Genomic DNA, 13,747 nt, shown 5'->3' on the forward strand with positions numbered 1-13,747 from the left:
GAACTAAACAGAATTTAACTTATTAAGCAAACACCTTACTCGGAGGCTTCAGAAGAACCCACCTACTGTCCTAGATTTTAGACCAGAGGTCAACAAACCACCCAACGGGCCCATCTGTCTTGATAAAGCCTCTGAGTTAAGAATAGGATTTATGTTTTCAAATGATTTTTTTAAAAATCAAAAGAATAGTATTTCAGAATATGTGAGTATTATATGAAATGCATATTTCAGTAACCATGAAGCTACAGTGGCATCTGGCCAAGCTCCTCATGTGTTGCCTACGGCTGCTTTCATGTTCGGACAGAGCTGAATGGTTGCTGCCGCAGAACCACATGGCCAGCAAAGCCTAAAAAGTTGCAGTAAAAGTGTGTGGATCCCTAATCTAGACAGTGTATCATAATTTAAGTACAGGAATTGAAACCACCAGCTCAAATAAACTGGTTACCAGACTTTAATCCACCCAGACAAGACGGCTTAAAACTAGTATTTCCTACAGTCTAGATGCAGCATAAATCAAAATAACTAGGAGGAAAAGTTCAAATATATCGAACTCATGTCAACCAAATGCTTTTTATGATGATGTGAGAATAAACCAAAGCAACTTACCTCTTTCGTCTTCAGTGGTATATCTCCAAGGTATACCTTGTACATCTTATTAATGATGGCAGGATTATTCCAGTCAATCAAGCTACAGAGGGTTTCAACACAGCTTGTTAAAATTATTTGTTTTGTCCCACTTCAATGATTTCAAACAATACACAGCCCCAATATTTGTTACCAAAGGAAAACGTTAGAAATACACAAACGAACTGAGCAACTGACATTGTAGAAGAGAAGGAAAGGGATTAATTCAGACTAACCTTAGTTTTTAAACAGAAATACAGGAAGTCGCTTATCCCACCCTGATTCAATAGGTCATTACACTATGGCCCAACTGGACACCCACACAAGAAAAATGGACTGTATTTCACGCTCAAGGCCAAAGCCATGGAGCAGTTTGGACAGAGCACAGCTATAGTACACTTGTTCGAAGAGAACTGAGGCAAGCGTCATTCTTCTGTTGAATTTACCTGGAAACCCGAAAGTGATAAGGAAAGTGACCCAAAAAAAAAAAAAAAAAAATCTATCCATTAAAGCCTCAACTTTAAGAAGCTGGCAGCCCATCCCATTTCTCTTACACTGTATCACTATGATCCCCAGCCTCTCTCTCTTCCTTCTCAGCCAACACGTATTTGCAGTTTCCTCACCTAATTCTACATAGCAGTCCTGCTGCCGTTAGTCCTGGAGGCTTGCCCCTACTTAGGTCCCGTCTTCAGGTGAATTAGGATTAGGGAATGGCACCCACCCACCCTAACCACGGCAGCCCCTCCCAGTCACATTACAAACCTAGCAGTACTGCAAGCCTGGCTGGACCTGACCAGTGAGATGTACCACACTACCTTCTCTCTGCCTTCTGATGTTGCTTCTGCTTCCAAGTTACACTCTGTCTGTGCAAACATCATTCCTGAAGCTCCTCTGACAGGTTTTCTCATCCATCTCTACTTTCACAGTTCATCCATCTGCCTCTTCCTCTGAGAGCCACAAGGCCCCTCTCCTGGAAGATGTTCCACCATTCTACTGTAGTCTGCACTCACCTACACTCTCCTCAGATGACCGCTACTAACTAATCCTCAAGCTCCACCTTTGCTTCCCTTCCATAAATACATCAGGTGTAGAGTTTTTTGACAACACAAAGACACTTTAGTAAAACTTAACAGTAAAAACAAACTAAAAACTAGTAAGGATAATTTTCACTGTTTGCTCTATTTTTTCAAAACCCTTACCATCTTTCTAGTTCGATTACGTTTGTTGTGAAAATTCAGAAATGTATAGAAATTTATAATCTGTATACCATATCCCTCTCTATTCCTTTTCAGTAACCACTAACTTGGGTGTATCTTTTTCTACAGTTCTTTCTTATGCATGTAAAACAGGTAGATAGTACAGCAGGTAGGCAGGTTAAAAAAAAAAAAAAGATCGAAAGAGAGATGCATCACTTAGACACTTCAGGATTTTTCCTTTAGCAAAATGAGAAAATAACTACATATGGTTCTCAGCTTCCTTTTTACCTCTTAAAAATGTTAAACTCCTCTTATGAAAAAGTGCACGTTTGTTTTACCAGACAAAATCCAAACGAACTAGAATACTTCAGCACCACATTTATATTTCTAACAATCCGATCGACTACATGCTGTAAAGAATGAGGGCAGCTCAAACACAATGAGAAGTTTTCAAGAAAGATTTTTTGATCCTTCGAAACCAAACAAATTCTTTGAAAATGATACCAGGAGGACGCAGTTATAAGCAGCATGAAGGAATTTTAGACGTGGGGTGGGGTGTTTAAGTGAAATCTAGTCCAGCTTTCTTATTCCTCAGAGTTCTAGGCCTGGCGGGCTACAGGAGTCTTGGCGCACTCCATCAGTGATAGGCGTGACCAGAATTAACCCCAGGACATTGTGCTCCTCCTCTGGGCTGCCTCACCTGCCCTCTAGGGGACTACAAAGTTACCTTCCTCACTCGGTTATACCTACTTATATCGGTTTCTTTGAAGGGGAAAAACTACAATATATGCACTCCGCTGCCTTTTAGAGTGTTATTACATTAAACATTAAAAAAAATGAAAGACACAACTCTTCCATAATTGTGATAGTTTTCAACCAAGTAACTTCAATTTCTTGTGTTGTTTTTAAGTCTTCCCACATCACCAGTTTTACATCAGTACACATTTTTATTCTGCTGGATTCATTTGCCATTATTTGGGGACAATTTACACATTGCTTTATTACTTTCATAATTATTTTGGGAGATATATAATATTCCATATAGAGACACAGTTAATTTACTTAACTACTTCCCTACAGTGGAAATTTGAATTTGTTTCCATTTTTCTTAAAATTACAGGAAATGGTAAAATGAGCAAATCTATAACATTTTTCTAAATATAATCTTTTTCTTCTTTTGAATGACTCTCTTAGGATAAATTCCCAGAAGATTTACATAAAAGATTATAAATATTTTTATGATTCATTACATACTGCAAAGTGCTTTCCAAAAATAATTTCAGTTTATAATGCCAATCAACAGAACGTAGAAACAGCAGTTTCAACAGAAACTTAAATGGAGTTTCAACTGTTACACAATTTTATTTACCAATGGGCACAAACTGGTACATGAGTGTTTCATTTTGCACTGATTTCTCACACAAAACATTTTCTCTGAGCCTATTACCATTCGTGTTTTCTCCTGTGTGAATTAAGATTTATTCAGCATATCTTTTCATCGTTATTTAGCACCTCTCTACAAGGGACCTGTTTTTTACAGTATTAATCATAACACCTACATGTCCTTTATTAAAAAGCAATCGTAAATGGTTTGACACAGAGAAAGAATCAAAAATGAATAGCTTCTGGGCTTTGACATTCTTCTTAACATATGTAAAGTGCATTTACCGAGACAACAAAGGTCTCACTTCTCATGGTAATATCTCTAATACATTCCAGTTTTAAACTGCTTTTCCAAACAGCTTTACTTCTTTTGTCTTATACAGAATCCCGCTCCTAAGCAAACTGTCTTTATTACAGCTTAGGTATATTTCAGTATTTCATAACCGCCTAAACTGAACGTCTCATTACAGAAAACCCTGAAAGAATAAACATGAGCTTCTAGAAATATGGCCTCTTTTCATTTTTCAAGGGGGAAAAGTGAGGTAGTTTACCTTTGCTTGCTTTTTAATTCTAGGTCCGCTGCTGTCGCCACACTGTGGCGTGTGTCACTAGAAGCAATCACCAGGTGGAGAACAGCTTCAAGTTCAGGCACCTGTTCAGCTTCTATGAACTTCACTATACCCAATTTGCACTGCAGATAAATGGAGGGAGGGAGAAACAGTGATCAACGAGACAAACACCACCAACCAGAAATTAATAGTAACAACAGTAGCAGCTCCTGTTCAGGCTTACAATGTGCCAGGGAACTGTATATAACATATATTCATTGATTCATTTAACCCTCACAATTTATGACATAAGTAACAGTCCATTTTTCTGATGAGGAGAGGAAACTGAGGCAAGGCTTAAGAGGTTAAGACACATAGTAAGTGATGAAAACAAGATTCAAACCCAAGTTTCTCCAACTCGAAGACCATTACGATACACAGCCTTCCTACTTAGGTTACAGTCTCTCTAGAATGATAAAGCCTTGAACTGAAGTCCAAATTTGGAGCCTGCAGGTAAGAGAGTAGTACATTATGAATAGAGGGCTCCATGGATTGTTTTGACAGTACAAAAAGAACTAAACCACATTCCACAGAGTTCCACTCTGTTGTTAATATATTCATTCTGTCCTCAATATTCTTACAGACTGAAAACAATAGGGTTTCAAACACACTCTAAGTCAAGGCAAGTGAAATTTTAACTGAACAGTATTCAGTCTAACTGAATGGCTAAAATGAAACACAGACTGAAGAGGGATTCTAATTAATCTGAAGGAGCTATGAATTTCACAACAAAGAATTCTATTTAGGACAAATGTACCTGAAAACTATCTTTACCTTTAGAAATCAGTTACATACTAGTTCTTATGCCTATGAATCTTGATTGAGAGAGCTTATAATTATTAAACAGATGTAATTTTTAAAAAGTATATAAACAGATCATAAAATGCTTGCCTTCCCCCCCTTGTTCAATACAACTTACTGTGGCAAGAGCTACAAGAGAAAGAACTCGAGTATTTACTTAAGCTACAGAAGAACAGTTATGGAAACTAACTACATGAAGATATAAACAAAAAATTGTGCAAAGAAAACTTAAAACAGTACTAATGCCCATCAGTAGAAGACTAGGTAAAATCTTGTGTGGTTTACACATAATTTTACATAAACATTTAAAAAGATGACTTTTTTTTAAATTTATATATTTTTAAATGAAAAAAGCAAACCAAAAATACTGTATATATGTAAATGTAACATATAATATGTAAAAATGTATTTGTAAAACTGTACTTATATATATACACACAAGCACACACACACAGAGTAGGCTGTAGATGAATGACAAACTAGGGTGGCAGGATTCCAGGTAATTTTTAACTTCTCTTTATAATATTCTGTATGCTTGAATCTTTACATTATCATAATTTTGCCATTAGAAAAAATAAAAGCCATTTTTATTTAAGTAAAAACAAAATTTTACTTCATCCTTGAAACTAAATGGTTCATTAGGTTCACTAGACTATAAAATTGACAAAAAAAACATGGAGAGGCCCTTAAGTATTAGCAAATAATTACCAACACAAGATTACAATTTAATGTTAACAATTATTCTCCAGCACTTGGAGCTTGAGCCCTCAGAGAGGCCTAGAGTCAAAGCCTAGTACTAAAAGTGAGACCAAGGTACATCTCAAAACCTCACTTCCTTTTACAAAATGAAATGATTTCTCTAACTCCTTGGCTGCTGTAAGAATTAAATGAGACAAGGTATTCAAAGTGCTCAGCATAGAATCTGTCAAATAGTTCACACCCAAAAAAGAGTTAACTACTATACTATTTACCTTTCTTTCTTACTTACATCATGGTTGAGGAAGGGGTGGGGGGAGGAAGATCTATAAAACATGAAGCAAATCTAATGAAACATAACCCTAGCTGAACAAATCATCCTATAAATTTGCAAGTGGAAGCAATGCCCCACTTGCCTTTTTCCCTCTCCTGGGGAACACTGTTTTTTGATCAGTGGTCCCTTACATTCCCAAAAAGAAAAAATATCAGATCATTTAGACTGCCACGGAGAGATAAAGGAAGGATTGGAAGACTAACCCATGTTGCTTGAATTCCAAAATAATTACATACTGATCTCATCTGTTCTTCCCTGAGGTGCCTGATGACACAGACACAGTGAGGCAACTTCTCTGTAGAGCACCAGTCTTTTTTAAAAGCTGCTCAGAGAACATCTGTGTCCTGTTTAAATCCAGAATAAAATGCTTAATGCCAATTTTTAAATTCCCAGCAAGAAATATAAAAGGGAGTCATGCTTTTCCCCCATATTGTCACATGTGAGTACAGGAGTTCCTCACTTTAAACAAAATGTACAGCCCTCAAAAGCTGAATAATCTAAGATAAACTGTATTTTAACTGCACCAAAACAGCTAGATTATTAAACCTACAATTAAAAGTGAAAATGAAAGAAGCTAAGCATACGCCATTTCTAAGCGGGCTGTATTTTACCCTTGAACCGTGTATGCAGTGAAGAGCACTGAAGAGCACTTCCCACTCCCCCCTTTCCCTGGGGCTTTAACAAGTAACTGCCACGACGAAGAGAGTGCATGAGGTCAATCAGCCGTTGCAAAGCTATTTCATTAGCGAGAATGAGCACAGGAGAACTACGGCAGACGTGCTTCTGGGGACCTCCTCAGGCTAGCGTGCTGGGGCAAGTTCCAGTATGAACAAAGCAGTGATACCTGTTCCAACTGTTCAGGAGTCCACGGGTTCTCACCAATAACTCGCTTCGCTGCGTAAAAACTCATTCCTGGGGGAGGCTGTGGTATGCCAGAACTTCCCCCGCTATTTGAAGAAGAACCCTGTCCTGAAGATGAATTTTGGCGACTCTGGGATTCACTTAACACATATCTGAAAAGGAAAGAGAAATTTAACCTCCCTATTAAAACACATACATAAACATTTACAGGCACATTTAATACATTCAATTATATACTTTTCTCTCAGATATTTTTTCTAGAATACTTGAAAGTAAAATTTCATCATCAAGAAAAATTCTGAAGGTGTCCAAAAAAGGGTATTTACATCTTTAGCAAATTAACCATGAGTCCATCTGTTCAGCTTAGTTACAAATGAACTATTACAGTTACCAACAATGAATATAAATATTTTGCTCTCAATTTATAAACAACCCTTTAAGAGCAGTTTGGACCTACTACACTTTGAGTTTTAGGTTGACAAACAGAAAGATTAGCGGATTGTAAGAAGGGCTAAGAAAAAAAAAAAAAAAAACATATTCTAGATCCAAAGCACAGAACATCTACAGTCAACCCTATTTCTGTTAAAGCTGCAATTCACCTTTAATTCTCCTTATATCCCTGCATTAGAAAACCCACTGAAACCTCCAAACCATTTATCACACAAGCACATTAACATCCCAAAAAGGAAAAAAAATTCAGAGAGGAAAAGCCGGATTGATGAGCTTCTCCCACTGTATATTCAAAGCCCTTTGTAGCTACTTATTAATTTATCATCCTATCTTCATTTTTAGCTTCTATAGATTAAAAATAAGATTTCTGATAAATTCATTTTGATCCGGTTAAACTGGCATTTCTCATCTACAAAATGAAAATTTTGAAAAAAAGTTTAACTCAGGTCCCTTAAAACTCTAAAATTCTATGCTAATGAACTATCAGACTGGATATTAAAATGAAATACCCATTATAATAAAAATTAAAAATAACATTTAGATCCTGATGGCATAGTAAATTATTCCACATAAGTTATATGCTATATCCATTCAATCTTAAATCCATCTATTAAGAAAACTATTAAGAAATCACTTTAATATTTTTATAAAAATAAGGCAAATTCCCTCTGGTAAGAAAAACTGGACTGAGTACTTTATGTGCCTAAGTTAAATTTGGATTTGGTAAGAAAAACTGGACTGAGGACATTATGTGCCTAAGTTAAATCTGGATTTCCAAGTTTATTTACCAAAGCCATCACCACCTGCCAATTCTGGCTGCCTCCTAATTTAACAACTATAAAAAGGAGGTTTTTGTTTATTTCTAAGTTAAAGCAAGACTGGTGGCATGAATCAGTAATTACTGAACAGCTAACATGATGCAAAACACCAAACACCTTCTAAGCACAAGACTGAAGAATACCAGCTGGTGTAAGATGGAGTCTCTGCCATTGGAGCAGGTTAACATAATAACATATGCCAGCATTCGACACGTTATCACACGACAAAGAAACCACTGAGAAATAAGAAATGACAGGACACGTACTAGAAGTGAACAGGTAGAGATAGCAGAAACGTTTCAAGGTCTGGAAAATAAAGCCACCAAACTAGAGAGGTAGGAGGTGAACAAACCAGAAAGGAAAGAAATTATCTTCTTGTGTCTGGATGAGGGGACAGAGGACAGGAGGCTGCACATGCTAAGATGAAAGAACATATTACACTTTCGATCAGGGAAGAAACATAATGAAAGCAGCATTTTAGATAAATATCTCTGGCAGCAAGACAACCTAGAAAATAAGTAGCCTAGAAGCAGACAGATCATAACCTGGGCCACTGGTGCAAGGGATCAGAGCTAGATAAAACAGCTCTTGACTTCAAGGAGTCCCCAATCTATTAGGGAAGACGGACATGTCAGGAGTATGATAAAAACACAAAGCAGCAATGAAGACGGATGGTTAGTGTAATAAGAACCCGGAAAACAGTGTTTTCTGCCCAGGGCAAGAAATTTATGTCAGAGACACACACAGCTGACATCTAAGTTAGTTTGAGATGCTTTTTCAAAGCAGCTGTTTTGGCTGTTGTTTTCTTTCTTTCTTCCCTTCTTTTCTGATGGGCAGGCATTCTCAACAGAGAACTGTATTCTCTTAAAACATGAAAGGCAAGGATATAAGAACGCATGAACTACATAAGTGTATGTAACGAGTGAAAAATAATACTCCAAGGATTTTAAGATCGGGTAAGATCAAAAATCAGGGAGACTTTAAAAATCCCATTTTAAAAAATCAGGGATCCCTGGGACGCATAGGTGGCTCAGTCACTTAAGTAGCCGACTCTTGATTTCGGCTCTGGACATGATCTCAGGGTCATGAGATCTAGCCCTCCCTCCCAGAGAAGTCTGTTCCTCTGCCCTCTCTCTGCCCCTCTACCCACTCAAGCACAAGTGAGCGCCTGTGCACGTGCACTCTTTCTCTGATAAATCAATAATCTTTACAAAAATAACAAATAAATAAAAATCAGGACTCCCTCTGGCAATGTAGAGAGTTTTGGAGAAGAACAGCTGGTGAGAAAGTCATGACGAGAGCTGAGCAGAGATGAAACTAGCCCACAGCAGACAGCAGGGCGAGTGGTTCCGGGAGGAGACAAGGAGAAGAGAAGGGGTACTATGGGGCTGGTATTAGCGACAGGGAAAAGGAAAGCTGGAGGCAGTTTACAACTGTACACCGACATGGCTAACAGAGCCATCACAGCACTGACAGCAATTAAAGAAAAGGAACTATTTTTACGGGGAAAGACTGATTTCAGCTAGGACAGGCTGAGTCTGAAATCCTAATAGCAACTCCCCACCTGTAAGGTCAAGAAGCAGTAGGGCTGGGGTTTAGAAGAGGTCAGGGCTGCAACAGAAAGGAAGATCTGAGACATATCCATTTTCAAGTGAAAGCTGAATCATTTACAATAGCATTTAACCACACACAGTGAAAGCAGTCAATACCAAGGTCACTGGGATTTTATTTTGGAACCTACCCATAAGGCATCAGAAGGACATCGAGCATGAAGTCCAAAAGCAGCTGCACAGTCTTTGGTTTCTCAGCAAGATTAAACGGAGAAGCTGATTTTGATGATTCAACAGGGTATTTCATGTGAAAAAGGGTTGGTATTAAAAGATGCATTAAGCTGAAAAAACAATTATATTTATTGCAACTACTTTAAAAATAAGGGTTTTATACATGTAAGTAACAGACAAAACAAAAATCACATAACAAGAAGTGGCAAGTGTAGCAAGGGCCACGCACTTTCAAAACCACCAACTTACAAAGTCCTAATCCAGGAACTGGCCTAGCTTTCTTTGTTACTGAAAACCCGGTACACTGAGTGATGACTGCCATTTAGCCAATCAGGCTCATCACCAAAAACACCGGGAAAAAAAATGTACATAAAATGCCCTCAGAGTCAGTATCTAAAGTTACCAAAAGAGATTTTCTATTAAACTTTAGGTGTAGTTCAACGTATAACATGTTCCTTCAATAAATTTTTTCTTTTCTACAGTTAATTTAAATAAAGTTATTCTAAATCTAAAGAAATCAAAAACCGATCAATTTAACTAATATTTTGAATATGAAAATTTCCAGTGTGAACTTATGTAACACAGTTTAAGTAACTCCTTCTTTCACTACACATGAAAACTTCAAAGAGTGCTTGCACTGTTTATTAACTTTATTTGTAAAGATCCGTACTGTAGTCTCTCTTTTAAAAATACAAGTGCTCTAAAAAGCAAAGTAAAACCATCATTTAACTCCACCTTCCCTCCACAGCTTGTGCACTCTTCCCAATGATGCTCACCACGATCAGGCTACACTACAGAACTCTGAGCCAAATCTGAAACTGAGGGTGTTATCCAAACCCTTTTCACCCCTCCAATGCCCATATTAATATAAACAAGTGATCCGTTCCTTAAGAAAACGGCTCTAAAACTTCCTGTCCCCCAAGACAGAAATGTTTTGAGAAAAAACCATTTCATAACTAATTTGTGCATTCACATGAAATTAGCCTCTTCAAAATAATTGACAAAATAAATGCATCTAGACTGAGAAACATGTTGTTAGTTCTACACACCTTTCAATATGCGCACATCAAGAAATCCGGTAATTACCAAAACAGTAACTTTGAGATAACACAGAAAACTCAATCATTTGTCAGCTAAAAGAACTCAAGCCTGCACATTAGCCCAAGCAAAACCAAATGAGTGACTCTACGTTTGAAAGGTCGCTGTTGAGTCGTGCAGGTGGGAGACAAGGTCACTGAGGAGACCATACCTATCCTGCTGTGGCTGAGGCTTCCCTTCCATGGCAGTAAGGAGCGTGGGGGCCAGTTCACATTGTTTTTCCACGGGGAGGCGAGGATAGCCCATCTTAACATAAATTATAGTAAAATTCTAACACAATGAGAGAAAAGCAAGTGAGCATGAAGGAAATACTCTAGGATTTCAATGAAAACACACGTTTGATAACTTAGGGAGTTACATTATAACGAAGAAATCACATTCTCTCTCCATATGTTGATCACATGTTTATTATGGCTTGATAAACTCTGACATCTCAGGAAGAATTCCAGCCCTACTTATTTAAAAACGCTTGCTGTGAGATGTGCTTCATGTGAGAGAGCATAACCTAATCTAAAGCACTCAGGCATACATATATCAAACATCATGTTTTTCCACTTTAAATACAAACAATTTTGTCAATTATGCCTCAATAAAGTTGGGGGGGGGAGATAAAAGCACACAAAAATGCAATTTTCACTGAAAAGAAAAAGTCATCATTTGGCCTGTCTGAACCTCCCTACTACACACTAGCATCAGAGCTCCCAGCTTGTTGCACCAATCCTTTCCAGCAAAGAGGAGACCACCTGGGAAATCCTAGGCTGCCATTTCCCAAATGATTACTACAACCACCTTAGTACGCGGCAGCACTCTGGTTCCTCATTCCAGGAACTGACCAACGGATGATGAACCAAGGGAAACCGAGTGCTGTGGGCATGACACCATCACTGGAAGCCATATGAATGCTTGACTTTAAGCAAACTCATGAATGCATATCTGGATCTATGCATAAGATAAAGATCTGCTTTTCCAAAGGATTCTTCCCTTTAGAATAGGCTTCACAAGGGTATTCTCTGGAAGACATTCTATTTGGCACTTTTCCTGGCACACAATGTTTCTATTTGCTGGAAGAAAGGAGCATCTGTAATGAAGCTGTATGTCCAGAGCAGCCACAGAAAAGATATCTGGCCCAGTAGGTGGCTCCAAAGGTTTGGAATCCAGATGTCAGGTAAGCCTCAACAGATTCCACCTCGATGACAGGAACAACAGGGCCACAAAAAGATCAGCTGACATCACACGGCACCCACGTTTTAATACATCCACATTTCATGAAAATGACAATTTAACAGGAACATTTCTTACCAGGCTCCGTTACTTCACTTGTAAAAAGGATACCTTTCTGAATGTATTAGAAACAGAATTTTTAAAAAACTCAGCTTCCTATCCTTGCCATTTATCCTTTCTTTTGCCTCTTCTATTATTGTTTCTTCACCCATATTGCATACCCCTTTCTTCTCTCTGTTCAGACTGGCTTCGTATAACCTTTTACGAAGAATCAAATCACTCCTTTATATCAGCAAACCTGAGTAGTCATTTCACCAGTCTTCCTTTTGCCCAATGTAAATAACCATGCCTTATCCTGCTTCTACCACTTCAGTGGAAAAAACAGTCATTTGAAGAAAAACACCTTCTGTTTCCTTTAGAATTAGTCTAAGGTGAAATTCTAAACTTGCCCATATATTGATGACATCTAATAAATGTTAGGAGAGAAAACTCACTCTAAGTCGCACATATTCCAAGAGAACACTCACTGTGACAAAGGAGACTGCAGCAGGGTCCTGGTATTGAACCAATAGTGTCTCCACTGGGAGCTGTATTTTGGGGCGGCTTTTTATACGCTTATTCAGATGGACCAGCAGTTCCATTACCTAAACACAGAGACAGATGAACTGAAATTATTGATACCTTTTTTTTAAAAAGCTTTTAGTTATTTATTTGACAGAAACCACAAGTAGGCAGAGAGGTAGGCAGAGAGAGAGGAGGAAGCAGGCTCCCTGCTGAGCAGAGAGCCCGACTCGGGGCTCGATGCCAGGACCCTGGGATCATGACCTGAGCCGAAGGCAGAGGCTTTAACCCACTGAGCCACCCGGGTGCCCCGAAATTATTGACACCTTTAAAACAAAGTCATTTCTCAGCCATTACTTAGGTTGATGAATAGTAGCTACCTTGTTCTCTTCAAGGACATAAATGTGATATCCCAGAAAGGGAATTACAATATTAGGGTCTTGTTCTAAAATGCTGTGTCCCCCCAAAGCTGGGATCCCATATGAGCCCATACTGAGGCACAGCCCCAGAACCTTTGTGAACCATGCCACGAGTGGAATGTGTCTCCCTAAGACTCATCTGTTGAAGCCCTAATCCCCAGTTTGATGGTTTTAGGAGGTACTTAGGTTTGCCTAGTGTCATGGCAGTGGGGCCCCCACGATGAGACTGGGTGTCCTAATAAGGGGATGAAGGGATCCGAGTCCTGGTTCTCTTCCCCTCATGAGGATGCAGCAAGGAGACTGACCTCTGTCGACCAGGAAGGTGCCTCCACAAGGAACCCGACATGTTGGCACCCTGACCTCAGACTCCCAGCCTCTGGAATGGTGAGAAATAAAGTCTATTCAAGGACCCAGCCTGAGGCCTTCTGTTACAGCAGCCCAAATGGACTAAGATACACCGGGAACATGACAACACGAGAAACAGACAAGATACAGTGGGTTTCCAGAAAAGATTCTGCCAGATCAAGGAGGACTTAGGGAGGAAGTGACAGAACACTAAATCCTGACTACGAAATGAATTTCCAAGCAAAGAATCAGTCATAAGAAGGAATGAGGTCTAAAAGAATATAACATACAGCATGTGACTGACACACAGAGTGATAAGAGATAAAAGCAAAGCCCAGATTATAAAAGTTCTCAGGTAAAATGCTGGAGAATTTTTACTGTAATCTGAAGGTCATCTGATTCTACTAAAGAGCTTTAAGTAACAACAATGAGCTTCCTCTCCTTCAAGTGGGAAAAGAGAGAAGAGAGACTTTCAAGTTAATAATTCCTGTGGGTAGAAAGCAAAATTCACGGGCTTATGTCAAATGGCCCCGATCTTACTCTAAGAGTGA

At 38.6% G+C, this 13,747-nt stretch overlaps 1 protein-coding gene across 3 annotated transcripts in view; it reads right to left on the reverse strand.

The window, feature by feature from the left end:
- The window catches only part of ECPAS (Ecm29 proteasome adaptor and scaffold), a 63,986-nt gene extending 51,467 nt beyond the window's left edge, over positions 1–12,519 (reverse strand). The window contains exons 1-6 of one of the 3 annotated variants that reach the window (XM_032860845.1): positions 12,399–12,519; positions 10,802–10,920; positions 9,513–9,662; positions 6,487–6,655; positions 3,755–3,894; positions 607–688 (exon numbers count right to left, since the gene is read on the reverse strand). In XM_032860845.1, the coding sequence (XP_032716736.1) occupies positions 607–688; positions 3,755–3,894; positions 6,487–6,655; positions 9,513–9,662; positions 10,802–10,920; positions 12,399–12,512 (774 nt within the window). In that variant the 5' untranslated portion in view covers positions 12,513–12,519. Of the gene's footprint in view, positions 1–606; positions 689–3,754; positions 3,895–5,600; positions 5,635–5,878; positions 5,987–6,486; positions 6,656–9,512; positions 9,663–10,801; positions 10,921–12,398 lie in introns of those variants that run through there. The other 2 variants (XM_032860846.1, XM_032860847.1) reach the window with 2 other exon arrangements.
- Positions 12,520–13,747: the final 1,228 nt, after the last annotated feature.

Source organism: Lontra canadensis, unplaced genomic scaffold (assembly GCF_010015895.1).
Source record: "Lontra canadensis isolate GAN:19392208 unplaced genomic scaffold, GSC_riverotter_1.0 scaffold19, whole genome shotgun sequence".
Lineage (NCBI taxonomy): Eukaryota > Metazoa > Chordata > Mammalia > Carnivora > Mustelidae > Lontra > Lontra canadensis.